This window comes from Gopherus flavomarginatus, chromosome 15 (genome assembly GCF_025201925.1).
Source record: "Gopherus flavomarginatus isolate rGopFla2 chromosome 15, rGopFla2.mat.asm, whole genome shotgun sequence".
Taxonomy (NCBI): Eukaryota; Metazoa; Chordata; order Testudines; family Testudinidae; genus Gopherus; species Gopherus flavomarginatus.
The window spans coordinates 22,659,389-22,673,077 of NC_066631.1; the positions used below are offsets into that span (position 1 = coordinate 22,659,389).

At 45.1% G+C, this 13,689-nt stretch overlaps 1 protein-coding gene across 2 annotated transcripts in view; it reads left to right on the top strand.

Annotated features, from left to right (window-relative positions):
* The window catches only part of LOC127034557 (transmembrane protein 132D-like), a 410,372-nt gene extending 406,744 nt beyond the window's left edge, over positions 1-3,628 (top strand). For both annotated transcript variants that reach the window (XM_050923488.1, XM_050923487.1), the window contains one exon: positions 871-3,628. In XM_050923488.1, the coding sequence (XP_050779445.1) occupies positions 871-2,055 (1,185 nt within the window). In that variant the 3' untranslated portion in view covers positions 2,056-3,628. The remainder of the gene's footprint in view (positions 1-870) is intronic.
* Positions 3,629-13,689: the final 10,061 nt, after the last annotated feature.

A 13,689-nucleotide genomic window follows, 5' to 3' on the forward strand; every position in this document is an offset into this window, starting at 1 on the left:
AAGCTACTAACAATTTTGAGTCTCTCTACTTTTGGTTGCCAACTTGAGACACCCTAAAGGGCATGATTGTCAGAAAGTGCTGAGCACCTGCCCTCTGAAAATGAGACCCCTTTAAAGGAGTCTCAAGTTGGCAACCAAAAATGGAGGGTCCCAAAATCTCTAGACACGTGAGAAAATCTATTGTGTGTATAAGACGCAGAATTCGGGCTCAACCCTGCCCCTGTTGAATTCAATAGCAATGGGTCTATTGACTTCAGAGGATGTGAGATCAGGACATCATAATTCTAAACGAAGGAGAATATTGTCTTGCTTTACATTGTTAGCAAGCATGACATTTATCTTCAGCGTTTTGCTTAAACAACAACCCCCAATGACCCACCTTGTGCAGAAACATTTGTATGCTGAAAGGCAAAAATGAAGTTCGAAGACCCGGAGTCACTGTTGCTTTATTTGCTAGATTAGGTGCTTTTAACATATGTGACATATAACAAGAGGAGACTTTGTATCTTAAGCAGTTTAGAAATAATGTAATAAATATTTTTTCATTTAAATATATAACTGCAGTAAACGGAGTCAGTAGCCAGTAATGCCTTTTGATGTGCAATTTATTATCATGCTGAAGTAGACTCCATGGATCTCAGAGAACACAGCTTCCTTTTCGCACCTCCAGGGAAAACAAAGCTTATTACCAATGGGTGTTTAAAACTAGTATTTTTTATATGTCTCAGTGAGGAATTAATTTTCTCACTCAGCCTCATTTCTGTCCTGCTTATAAATGGATTGTGGGGAGAAGAGGATTGGTGGGGAGACAGTGTGTTTCCTTTGCTGATTATTCTGTGTGTGTATATGTGTGTGTTTTATGTATTACAGGAAGCAGCCATCAGCTGCTGGGTCCAGTTCAGCGATGGATCTGTCATGCCCCTGGATATTTATGATGTCAAAGACTTCTCCTTGGTGGCTACATCTCTAGACGAAAAGGTGGTCTCCATTCACCATGACACTAAATTCAAGTGGCCCATGATCGCTGCTGAGACTGAAGGCCAGGGGACACTGGTGAAGGTGGAAATGGTGATCAGTGAACCATGCCAGAAATCCAAAAGGAAGAGCGTCCTGGCTGTTGGGAGTGGGAGCATTAAAGTCAAGTTCGGACAGAACGACGCCAACCCTAATGTCAGTGACAGCAAGCAAAACGGGGCTGATGTCCACCTGGAAAACCATGCAAGCGATCGGCGTCAGAAAACCACCTTGCAAGACAGAGCTAGACCAGATGGGCAGTATTACAGCAGCTCCTCAGTGGGCCAAATGGAAGGCAAAGGAACTACTACAGATAGGTCTATTTTAAGTAAAAAAGAGGACAGAGAAAGCCTTCTGGATGACGACAGCCATCTGCAGAACATTCCAATAGACTTCACCAGTTTCCCTTCACAGGTGGACTTGCCAAGAAGCAATGGGGACTTAGAAGAGAATGACCTTGTGCAGACACCCAGAGGGCTCAGTGATCTGGAGATAGGAATGTATGCTTTGTTGGGAGTCTTCTGCCTGGCAATCCTTGTCTTCCTTATCAACTGTGTCACCTTTGCTTTGAAGTACAGGCACAAGCAGGTCCCCTTTGAAGAGCAGGAAGGCATGAGCCACTCTCATGACTGGGTTGGGTTGAGCAACAGGACAGAGCTTCTGGAGAATCACATTAACTTCTCATCCCAACAAGATGAGTGCATCACTGCCATTGACAGAGGGGTGGACTTTGAGGAGAGCAAATATCTCCTCAGCACAAATGCCCAAAAGAATGTTAATGGCCAAGTCTTCAGGTCATCAGACTCCACATTCATTGAAGGGAAAGAACAGAAAAGTGAACCAACCGCCTCTCCTACCTCCAAGCGGAAACGAGTCAAATTCACCACCTTTACCACCATCTCCTCCGACGATGGGTGCCCCACTGTCAATTCCATCCTGATGAGTAGTGAGGACGATATTAAATGGGTGTGCCAGGATATTGACCTTGGGGAGTGCAAAGAGCTAAGAAACTATATGGAGAGATTACATGAGAGTGTGTAACAAGACGCTATGGACCTTTTTGGGTTTTGGTTTTCACTCACCTTTCTGCCTTTAATTTTGGGTATTGGGGCAAAAAATGCGTTGGCAAATGAGAGTCAAGTGGTGGATAATACCTCAGTGGAGCCCCGGAAAGCAACCCAAAACCAGCTAAGAAAGCAGAGATCCTGTACAGCTCATACAGTTCAAGTCTTCTGATGGGCTTGGAGACTGGAACAAAATGTGTGTGCAGTTTCTGATGCATGGCAACATGGAAAAATAAACCTTAGAAAATAATAAGATCTCATTCTCTGAGCTTTCCCGGGAAATCAATAAAAATAACAAACTCCAACACAGTTTGGATATTACAAAGCTCACACAGTTCTAATGTTCAATATCACAGGCTGTGGTTAAAAGCGAAAATCAGGCTCGGAATAAACGGATCAACAAAAGGAAGCTTGTCATTCTAGACACAAGCAGAGGACATCCAGCTGAGAACGTTAATTTAAAGCTGACAGACAACTGCAGTGTGAGCAGCACAGCAACCTCAGTTGCAAAGTTATGAGTTTCCAAAGAATCTGGGGGTTGGTGGAGTGAGAGTGACTGAGTTGTTTACAGACCTGCATGACCATCTCCCAAGCACTGAGAATGGATACACGTACAATTATAACAGAACACTCTCTTTTTCAGTAGATGCTGAGATAATTAACTTTGCTGCCCACTTTTCAGTATTTCTTAATTTGTAAAATAGGAGAAGATATAATCTATAATCAACATACTGCTCATATAAAGGAAAGTTTGCTTTGGAAAGGTTTGAGAGAACCAAGGTCTTTTAAAGAAGTCCACTTTATCTGGTTTTCCTGTTTAAATTTGTATTCCCCAAGCATTTTCCTGGAGCATTCTCATTTGATATCCTGGGGGGCACTTATTAGCATTGATCTGCTTTGGAAGTTTGATGGCTTTTCCCTTCACTGAGATCCACATTTATTTATCCACAGTGCAGTTCTGCCAAGCACAGGAGCCATCGGAACTAATTTGGTACTTGCTTTACCTGTTGTAATTTACCCAAGTTGGCCACTCTCTCTTGGGTAAGTATAAGTTGTGCTGAACTCCTTCCCCTTTTGAGGCTAGGTTGTTCATTTCCATTTTGATCATGCTTCTTCAGACCCACTGCTGTACATATTTATAGGGTAGCATGAAGGCCATGGAGAAGCACTATACACCCTAATAGCTGAACGGCTAAGCTTGATAAATGTTTCATCCAGCGGTGATGATTCTTTTCTCATTCCTCTTATATGTATATATAGTAGAATTCCAGTAATTGCCCTTTGAATCTGAAGTGCCCTCCTGCCCTAAAACTGGAGTCATTTGTTTGGTCCAGGATTAATCGCCAGTGGCAAAGTGCCAAGAAACTACGGTTTGGTTTGTGCTCCCCCTCCCCATCCCCATTTGTTTTGCAGACTGAACCCATGCCTTTAGTTGATTACAGAGTCTCTCACAGCCACCAAACCTAGGTTGTCCAATTTAATATCCCACCCTACCCACGAACGCCTTGATTGAATCCATCTGTATTTAGAATGTATTGTAGATTGTAAGAATGTAATATATATTTATAAACATACCAACTGCAAATAAAATTTGCATTTCGGTGGGCTTCATTTTTTTTCCTACGCTGAGCTCCTTTCTGTCCTTGCACTCATTTACCATAAAAGAGACTGTCAACAATGTATACAACTGTTCTTGGATTAAAGGAACATGAAGATTTAAGGATTTCAGCACAATCCAGTTACAAACTTTTCCATCTTGTAATGTGGCGCTTTGTTTGTGTGGAAGATAAAACAACAACGCCGACACGTTATGATTAAGTGCATTTTGCACCAAGTCACCCCTCCAAGATTTGAAACTCTTTGCAAATAACACTCATGTATAGTACTGTCTGGAAAGCCTACTTCACAAGATGCAGGTAGGGTTCGGTTTGGGGGGGCCAGAAAGAGAGCTACAGATATTGGCCCTTGTTTCTATTTGTAAATACTCCTTTGAGGACATCTTTAGAAGAGTAACCTGTGTGACAGGGTCAGGCCAGATGGCTACAGGAGAGTGTTAGAAGGCAGATATATTAGTCCCAGATTAAGTAGATCCCTTTTCCTTGGGTAAGGTAACAGGGGCAGTTCCAGAACAAGCAGGAACTTGCTGGAACCAATTAAGGCAGGCAGGCTAATTAGGACACCTGGAGCCAATTAAGAAGAAACTGCTAGAATTAATTAGGACAGCCTGGCTAATCAGGCACCTGAGTTTAAAAAGGACCTCACTTCAGTTTGTAGTGTGCACGTGAGGAGCTGGGAGCAAGAGGCAGTAGGAGCTGAGAGTGAGAAGATGTACTTCTGGAAGACTGAGGAGTACAAGCATTATCAGACACCAGGAGAAAGGGGAAGTAACCCAGAGGGTTGTAGCTGTCGCGCAGCTGTACCAGGAGGCACTCTAGGCAGCTGCAATCCACAGGGCCCTGGGCTGGAACTTAGACTAGAGGGCAGACTCAGGTTCCTCCCAACTCCTGATCAGACACAGGAGGAATTGACCTGGATTGTGGCTTCTACCAGAGGGGAAGGTCTCTGAGCTGTTTCCTGACCCACATGGTGGATCTCTGAGGTGAGCAAATCCGCAAATAAATGCAGGACTCACCAAGGTAGAGGAGGAACTTTGTCACACGTGGCATATCTAGAGGTGGAGCAAATGTACAGTGAAAATGTGGAGAATAATATTATTGGACATAGTGTAGGCCTAGAATGTCATGGGGAGTGCCTTTATACAGGTCAGCAGTGATGAGCTGCCAAAATATTAACAACCGGTTCCATCTTCCTCACCCTTGAGGGGGTCATGCGCCCCCCCCCCCAGGACTCCTGCACCATCCAACCTCCCAAGTTCCTTGACAGCCCCCCCCTTGGACCCCTGCCCCATCCACCCCCCTTTCCTATCCCTTGACTGCCCCCTGCTGCCCCATCCAACCCCTGCTCCTTCCTGACTGCCCCCCCGGGATGCTTCCCCCATTCAGTCCCCCTGTTCCCTGCCCTCTGACTGCCCCGACACTAATCCACTCCCCCCCAACTCTTCTGCCGTCTATCCAACACCCCCTTGATGCTCCCTTCCCCCTTACCGCACTGCCTGGAGATGGGGGCCGGGCCGGGTTGGGCCGCTTGGCCGGGGTTGGGACTGGAGCTGGAGCGCTCAGCCAGGGCCAGAGCCGGGGCGCACAGCTGGCCGGGGCCGGGCTCGAGCCACGCCGCCCAGGGATGGGATTGGGGGCCAGGCCAGAGCTGTGCGGAGCCTGGAGCCCTCCTTGCCCCCTGTCCCAGCTCACCTGTGGGAAGCCGCTGCTTCCTTCTCAGCTCTCCCAGGCTTCCCATGCGGACACCTGATTTGCGGGAAGCCGAGGAGGGGGAGGAGAAGCCTCAGGAGCGTTCAGGGGAGGAGGCAGAGGAGGAGTGAGGTGAGCTGGGGCCAGGGGAAGGACAGACAGCTGCTGGGGCTTTTGTTAAATTTAAAAGCCCTTTTCGAACCAGTTGTCTCTCGCGGGACAACCGTTTCTAAAAGGGCTTCTAAATTTAACAACCAGTTCCTGCGAACTGGTGGGAACCGGCTCCAGCTCACCACTGCCTATGGGTAGGGCACTTGGAACTAGGGTTAGAGTTCCTAAGGTTAGGACACTTGAAACTAGGGTTAGCGTTCCTATATTTAGGGCTCTTGGAGGTAGGGTTAAGGTTACTATGGTTAGGGCTTCCCTCCCTAGGGTTTGGGTTCCTAAGGGTAGGGTACTTGAAGCTAGGGTTAGGGTTCCTGAGGTCAGGTTAATAAGGCCTCTTGCTGCGTATTGGCATAATTAATCAAGACACACAAGTGGACACATCTGGGGGTTCAATGTTCTCTCCGTTAGAGATGTTTGAGTCCCTGGAGACAATGCAATACCCTAAGATTTGCCACGTGCCCAATACACACTTTTTTGAAGCTCTGCAGAAGCTTCCCACTCATGAGCAACCTGGGCTCAGAGGATCAGGGCAAAATGAGTCAAGTACAGGTGGCCCTCATTGGCCTACCATAGCGCTACAATAAGTCCATTAGACTCAGATCTAGAAAGACTTGACCAAAGAGTAATATGTCTTACAAATAAATCATACAAAGCGCCCTGTGTTGGAACTTCCCACCTGGAAGCCCTTGAGGCAGGCTGGACCAGTGTTCACTTACTTGAATGTAGTTACAGGTTCCCTGGCTATAGCAAAGACAGGGTGAGCTGGAGTGTTTGGGATGTGCTGGTTTGAGGGGTCATATTGCAGCCAAAACTCCAGCAGCTGAGCAACTGATGTGACTGCATGCGGAGGGGAGTGAAAGCCATCCCATTAGTATCAGACCAGAGGAGTCTCTTGCAAGAAATGTCGTTCTCAGGTGAGATGAATTCCCCTGTTGCAGAGCACTGAACACACTGCATTCTTGTGAGACCATGTCCTGAGCCAGTCAGTGTCAAAAGCAAATTGCTGTCTTATGCATTGACACTTGAGAGAGAACGGTGGCTATCCAAGCTGGAGAACCAGCTTCTGTGACACATAGCAGAGCAACTTGTAGTCATCAGCAAAGTCGAGTTTGGAGCAGTTTGTGAGATTTCCTTACATGTGTAGGTTCCCTCTACACTAAGATCATATAGCAGCCCCCCCCCACCACCATCACCATCAGTGTCTCTGCCGGTGCTAAAGCAATGTTGGGGGACTAGTGGACAGTTGCCACTGACCACTTTTAACTCCATGCTGTCTAACTCAGCTCAGTACCAATGTAGCTGGTTGTAAACATGCCTGATTCCTGTCTACTCTGCTACTGTCAACGTCGCTAACACTCCGCAGCAAGGGGATAGCTAAATACTTCATGTACGCCAGGCCCCAGTGGCACTAAATCTCTGTTTCAGCTAGAGCAGGACATGTGTTTTTATTGGAAAGATTTCTCCAATCCCGGAATTTCTGGTTCAAACCAGAAAGAGCGAGCGAGAGAGAGACCCGCATTTGTCTGGGACGTGGGAAATGAAGATTCAAAGTCCCAGAGTCTCATTTACACTAAGGCCCCTTTCCACCACTCTGGCAGTGTAAAGCAGGCCTTAAAGTGAATGTAACTGTACCTGCTGTATCTACACTACCCCACCGCAACGGTGCTACAGTGGTGCCACTGTAATGCTATTATGCAGATGCTTCCTACATCAACAGAAGGGATTTTTCTCTGGGAGCTAGCGTAATCCACACACCTTCTGGGTGTGGTGTTCTGTCCCCTCTCGTGGCACCGAGACCACTTAGAGCAGTGGTTCTCAAACTTTTATATCAGTGACCCATTTCACATAGCAAGCCTCTGTGTGCGACCCACCCCCCCAGCCTCCCTTTTATATTAAAAACATTTCTTTACATATTTAACACCATTATAAATGCTGGAGGCAAATTTGGAGTGGAGGCTGACAGCTTGCGACCCCCCATGTAGTAACCTCAGGACCCCCTGAGGGGTCCCAACCCCCAGTTTGAGAACCCCTGACTTAGAGATTGAGTCTGCTCCAACCTTAGCTAAGGGCCATGGGGCTTTTAGCTCATGCAGTAGATGCTCATGCATTGAGATCCCAGATTCATTCCCACCCACCAATGACCAGGGTCTGTCAGTGTTACACTAGGTCATCCTAACTATGGCACTCAGGGCACACACTCTTTCACAGCCCTGAACAACATAGCTAGAGCAATTTCATTTTTAAGTACAGACCAGGGCCATCTTTTTGTTGTGTGTTTACAGCACCTAGCACAATGGAGTTCTGGTCCATGACAGGGGCGCCAAAGAATAATAATAATAAAGTAGCTGAGGACCAAGCCCACAGCAGCCTCCTTGCAGTAGGTGAGCACTGCACAGGGCTGGGGATGTTTGGCATCAGCCACAAAGTTCTTGGTTGCAGCTGAATTCTCACACACTTTGTTCCTCTTGCTTCTATTCGCAGGCTGAACAAGGGAGTGCTTTGCTGTAAGCTCACTTGGCTTCACACCTTGCATTTCCAAACAAAGCTGCAGCAGCAGCCTGGGAGAGCAAAATGGGGGGATTATTTATCTTTTTTTGCTTCCCTGATTATCATAACTGTTAATTAATTATGCTAGTTGGCTCCTCATTCCGTACAATCATCTCATCACATCCTCCCAGCAGCTTTCTTAACCACAGTGGCAACAACACGCCACCTTGGCAGGAGCATCCGCTCAAATGGAGCTTATCCAGAGAACGTCTCTTTTTAAGTAGCTCAGGAGAGGAATGAATAGCTCCCTTCCCTGACAACTGTTTGGAGCTGACGTGCCGGGTAGCTATGGCGGTGCATCCTCCTTGCAGTGCGGGTAAAGTTCAGGAACAGCTGCTTGTTCAGGATCTCATGATTGGATACCCAGCACAGGGACACTCAAGCTATGTCACCAGGTGAGCTCTACTGTTTCTCAGGGGAAGAGAAAAGTGGCTCAGCAGAGCAGCATCTCTGGTGGCCAATGCCCACAACAGCATTTACCAGCATTTCATTAAAAGCTGCTTGCCCAGGAAGTCAAAGGGCTTGCTAGCAACTTGCCAGGAAACCAAACGCTTCACTTCAGTTGCACATGCTAATTTAAAGTAAATATTAGATGCTCACAACCATAATATTTGCTTGTGCTCATGTCTCTCTTGCTCAATGGCTAAAAGAAAATCCTTGAAGTTTTGTTCCACCAGGAGAAGAACCAGTGTTATCCCATCTTGTAGTTGTTGGGAGAGGAAGGGTTTTTTTTAATATATTTAATATATTTTAATATATGCCTATCTCATAGAACTGGAAGGGACCCTGAAAAGTAATGAGTCCAGACATCTACTTTCACTAGCAGAACCAAGTACTGATTTTGCCCCATGTTCCTGGGTGGCCTCCTTAAAGATTGAACTCACAACCTTGGGTTTAGTAGGCCAATGCTCAAACCACTGAGCTATGTAAAGGGCTCATGAGATACAGATTCAGTTCCCAGCTGTAGCAGGGTAAGCTCTGTGTGCTTCAGTTCTCCAACTGTCACATGGTGATGGTGTTGGGCCCTCAAGCGGCATTATGGGTACAGCAGCCTTTAGAAGTCAGAGAGCCGAGGTAGTTTACATAATGAAGTATAATCTTTCAGTCAGTCCAGGAGAATACTGCTTGGAAATGAACAGGACTGGTCCTATTCCCCTCCATAGGTGGTCAGTCCTGGGGCTGGTTTTGTTCAACATCTTCATTAATGATCTGGATGATGAGATGGATTACATCCTCTGCAAGTTCGCAGATGACACTAAGATGGGAGGAAAGGTAGATACACTGGAGGGTAGGGATAGAGTAAGAGTGACCTAGATAAATTGAAGGATTGGGTCAAAAGAAATCTGATGAGGTTCAACAAGGACAAGTGCAGAGTCCTGCACTTAGGACAAAAGAATCCCATGCACTACTACAGGCTGGGGATCGACTGACTAAGCAGCAGTTCTGCAGAAAAGGACCTGGGGATTACAGTGCACGAGAAGCTGGATATGAGTCAACAGTGTGCCCTTGTTGCCAAGAAAGCTAACGGCATTTTGGACTGCATTAGTAGGAGAATTCCAGCAGATCAAAGGACATGATTCTTCCCCTCTATTCGGCACTGGTGAGGCTGCATCTGGAGTATTGCATCCAGTTTTGGGCCCCCCACTACATAAGGGATGTGGACAAATTGGGAGAGTCCAGCGGAGGCCAGCGAAGATGATTAGGGGTCTGGGGCACATGACTTATGAGGAGAGGCTGAGGGAACTGGGCTTATTTAGTCTGCAGAAGAGAAAAGTGAGGGGGGATTTGAGAACAGCCTTCAACTATCTGAAGAGGTGTTCCAAAAAGTATGAAGCGAGACCATTCTTAGTGGTGGCAGATGACAGAACAAGGAGCAATGGTCTCAAGTTGCAGTGAGGGAGGTCTAGGTTGGATATTAGGAAAAACTATTTCACTAGGAAGGTGGCGAAGCACTGGAATGGGTTACCTAGGGAAGTGTTGGAATCTCCATCTTTAGAGGTTTTTAAGGCTCAGCTTGACAAAGCCCTGGCTGGGGTGATTTAGTTGCGGATTGGTCCTGCTTTGAGCAGGGGATTGGACTAGATGACCTCCTGAGGTTCCTTCCAATCCTGATACTCTATGATTCCATCAAAGCAATGACTGTTTGCATGCTGTATGCTTTTAGGACTAGATGGCACCAGCCTTATTCTTGCTAGCAAGCGCTTGATCATATAAGTAGCCCTAGAGATGCCAATGATTCATTGCTCATTAATGTAAATAAGCCTGTAAGGGCTTTTCTATCAATCTAGCCTCTAAGGGGTTTTCCCCTTTATTACAACCTTTGATTATTTTAAATTTTATGTTTTTGAAACTAAAGGAAACGCATCTGAAGCTGTTTGGTTTGGTCTGGCTTTTGAGGCTTTCTGCATTAGCACAGGAAAGATTAACAGTTCAATTGTGCTATAAATCAGGTAAAACTGCTGCTTTTCTGCCTCTCTCCTTCCTTTCTAAGGTTTCTTCTTCAGCAGCTTCCACATTCTTAGTGGGTAAGGCTAAGCTGCCTTAGTCCCTTAGTGAGCTTGAAGGTCTGAGATGATGACACTAAAGACTTGGTTCAGAGTTCTCTGTGGGTAGCAGACTTTTCAAAAAGAGAATTAACCCCATCTGCAGCCCTGCACTCAGTAACTCTGGGAACGACTTTCACTCCTCGTGTAGGTCATGGAGGCTGATGGCACTTCAGTTCAGCACTGTGTATGTTCAATTTCTCCAGACCCTCTGCTCTGCAGGAGTTCCTTGTGGCAAACCAGCCCTTTCGTAAGTGTTGATGGAATGAATATGCCTCCTAGTACACCAAAACCTGAAAGTGAGTCTTTGCATGTGTCTCAGGATGGGCTGGTGGTTTGAATTACTCATGTATTGATCTGGCAAAGCCCAGTGATGCTAGGGAGGAAATAAGGTGTAAATTTCTATCAGGGAGGGTAACTAACCACTGGAACAATTTACCAAGGGTCATGGGGGATTTTCCGTCACTTGCCATTTTTAAATCAAGATTAGATTGTTTTAAAAGATTTTTTAAGGAATTTGTTTGGGGAAGTTCTCTGGTCTGTGTTACACAGGAGGTCAGACTAGATGGTCACAATGGTCCCTTCTGGCCTTGGAATCTCTGAAAGGCCAATAGTGTCACTCAAAAATTGCATGTGAAACTGATGGGTATTGCCTCCAAACACGGTCCCTGAAAAATGCCGCTAGCTGACGTAAAGAGCTGGCATGTGGAAAAAGTTTTATTGGTTCTACTAAATCCAGGAACTGTGGCACATATTCTTGAGCGCCACATACTGGCACCTCATCTGTCAATTATTTACACATATAGAGCTATAGCCACATGGTGAATTAAATTTTTATTTTTTTATAACTAATGGATAATATAGATGTTTAGTTTTAAACATTTTTTTATTGATTTACATTTTCACAGTTGTACATAATGGGTTTTAAGCTTTTTTATATTTTTATCCATTTACATTTTCACAGTTGCAAGAAATTGTGGGGGAGGGGTCAGACAATTACTTAATTACAATAATTAGTTAATGACTTGATGCTGAGATTCAAAAAGTTAAATCTTTATAACTGCAAAATCACAAATTGTCAATATCACATGTCATAATACACAAGGTAAATACTCTAGGTTCGCAAATAGCATTTTTCTTACTTTGCCTACCTGTAAATTTCTATTATCAGTGGAAATATTTTTTCATTGGTTTGTGTGTGTATGGTGAAATTACTGTTTACTGACTTTTACCAGTAAAAATCTAATCCTTCCAAGTCTAGATATAAGCACTCAGTACAATCAGATTCAGGGATTGAATTTGCCTCTCGTATACAATGCATACCTTACAAAATCAGTTAGGCTCTGCATAGGGCCCAATTCACACCCTCAGGATTATAGTGAAATTAAATTTTGGTGCCTATTATGAGAATATAATGCCATCCTGGGTAATTACATTAACTCCTAAATTCCCTCATGCAATTTCAGTGGGAAAAAGTATTCTTTTTCCTTTTGTGTAGAATGTGCACTGTGGCTGTATCTTTTAAATACCTGCCATGTTCTGCACATTAGTGGATTCGACTCCAAGGTAAGCGTAAAATACTCTAGGATTCTTTGAGACAAAAACAGAAGCACAGCTAAAGGAGGAAACCAGGAGTCAGGACTTGTGTTCTGTTTCCAACTCAATCACCAAGTCACTGTTTGGGCCTTTGGCAAGTTATACTGACCCCAAGTTTAATAGGACTGCTCACCTACTTAAAGTTGGGCATGCACTTAAGTATATTGCTGAATTAGTGCCTTAGCCGCTATGTGCCTCAGTTTCCCCATATGTAAAATGAGGATAATACTAAACAATGCCTCTGCGCAGGAGTTTGGTGAGGAATGCTTTATCATTTGGCTGAAAGATTTAAAGTGTGGAAGTTCAAAAAGTACTCAGCTCTGGGGGTGATGAGGGCAGTATACAAACCTGTACACAATAGAAATAGAAAGAATTTTCAGTGCACATAAATATGGAATTAAATGGACAGAGTCTGCCAAGAGTGAAAGGGAACGTCCTGGAGACTGGGCCCTTTTTACCTTTTTTTCCATATCTGAGCTGGGAACTTTGTCAACAAGTCCTTTGTTATGCAGGTTGCCTGCATACTACTCTGTGTGCAAGAGCAAATTAAGTAGTCCATGTATGTAATATTAATGGCTGGGGAAGCAATACTGCAGCTCTGTATGTGTACTGCCAGCTCTCACTAAGAAATTCCCTTTGCATTTTAAAGACAGCTGCTAGATTACATACGACAGGCCTCTTAAAACTGCTCTCTGAGCCCGGAGGGGATACGCTCCAGCATGGAGACATCTTTCATTCCACCACCTAGCAGAACTCATCTGCTTTCCCCTCTGCCTTTCTTTTGCTCACACTGGTGGTGGAAGCAAAGACACCCTCACTCAGTGCTTCCTTTGAAGCAACTCAGGCTGCTTCTCTTGCTTTGATTGAAATAAGCAAATTATCTTGTTACCTGCAGAATGACAAAGTGTGAATATTAGTTATTCTGCACCCAAAGCTTCCCTGGCATGCGATAGTGCTTCGAATATCCATAGCAATGTCTGAATAATATAGCTTTCAGCTGAAGTCAGGAGGCTCCTCTTTCCTTATTTTCATTCAGAATTTTTAATTAAACAAGAGCTTTCTACCCTCTGCGACTGCATCAATGACATAAAAACTGATCAAATTTGCCATTCTCACCACCAGCCAGCCATAGGCGCAGGGGATCCTAAAGGTGTTTTAAAATCCCTTTGCCTTCGTCCCACGCTGATTCTGTGCTAAGTACGTCAAAACTCAAACCTACTTTGCACATTTATCCCTGCACAGGCCAGTCCTAAGGATGGTGCAGTATGGTAGCTCCCATGCAGCACTGCTGCAAGTGGCCTGCAATCAAAGTGCAGAGGAGGGCTTTCCACTGGGGGCTATAGCAAATTATAAAGACCATCTGAGCTGACACCAGGCCTGAGCTGGATGGACTGATATATAGATTCCACCTGAGAAGCCAGCCCAGAGTTGACAGATATTTAGTATTATCGA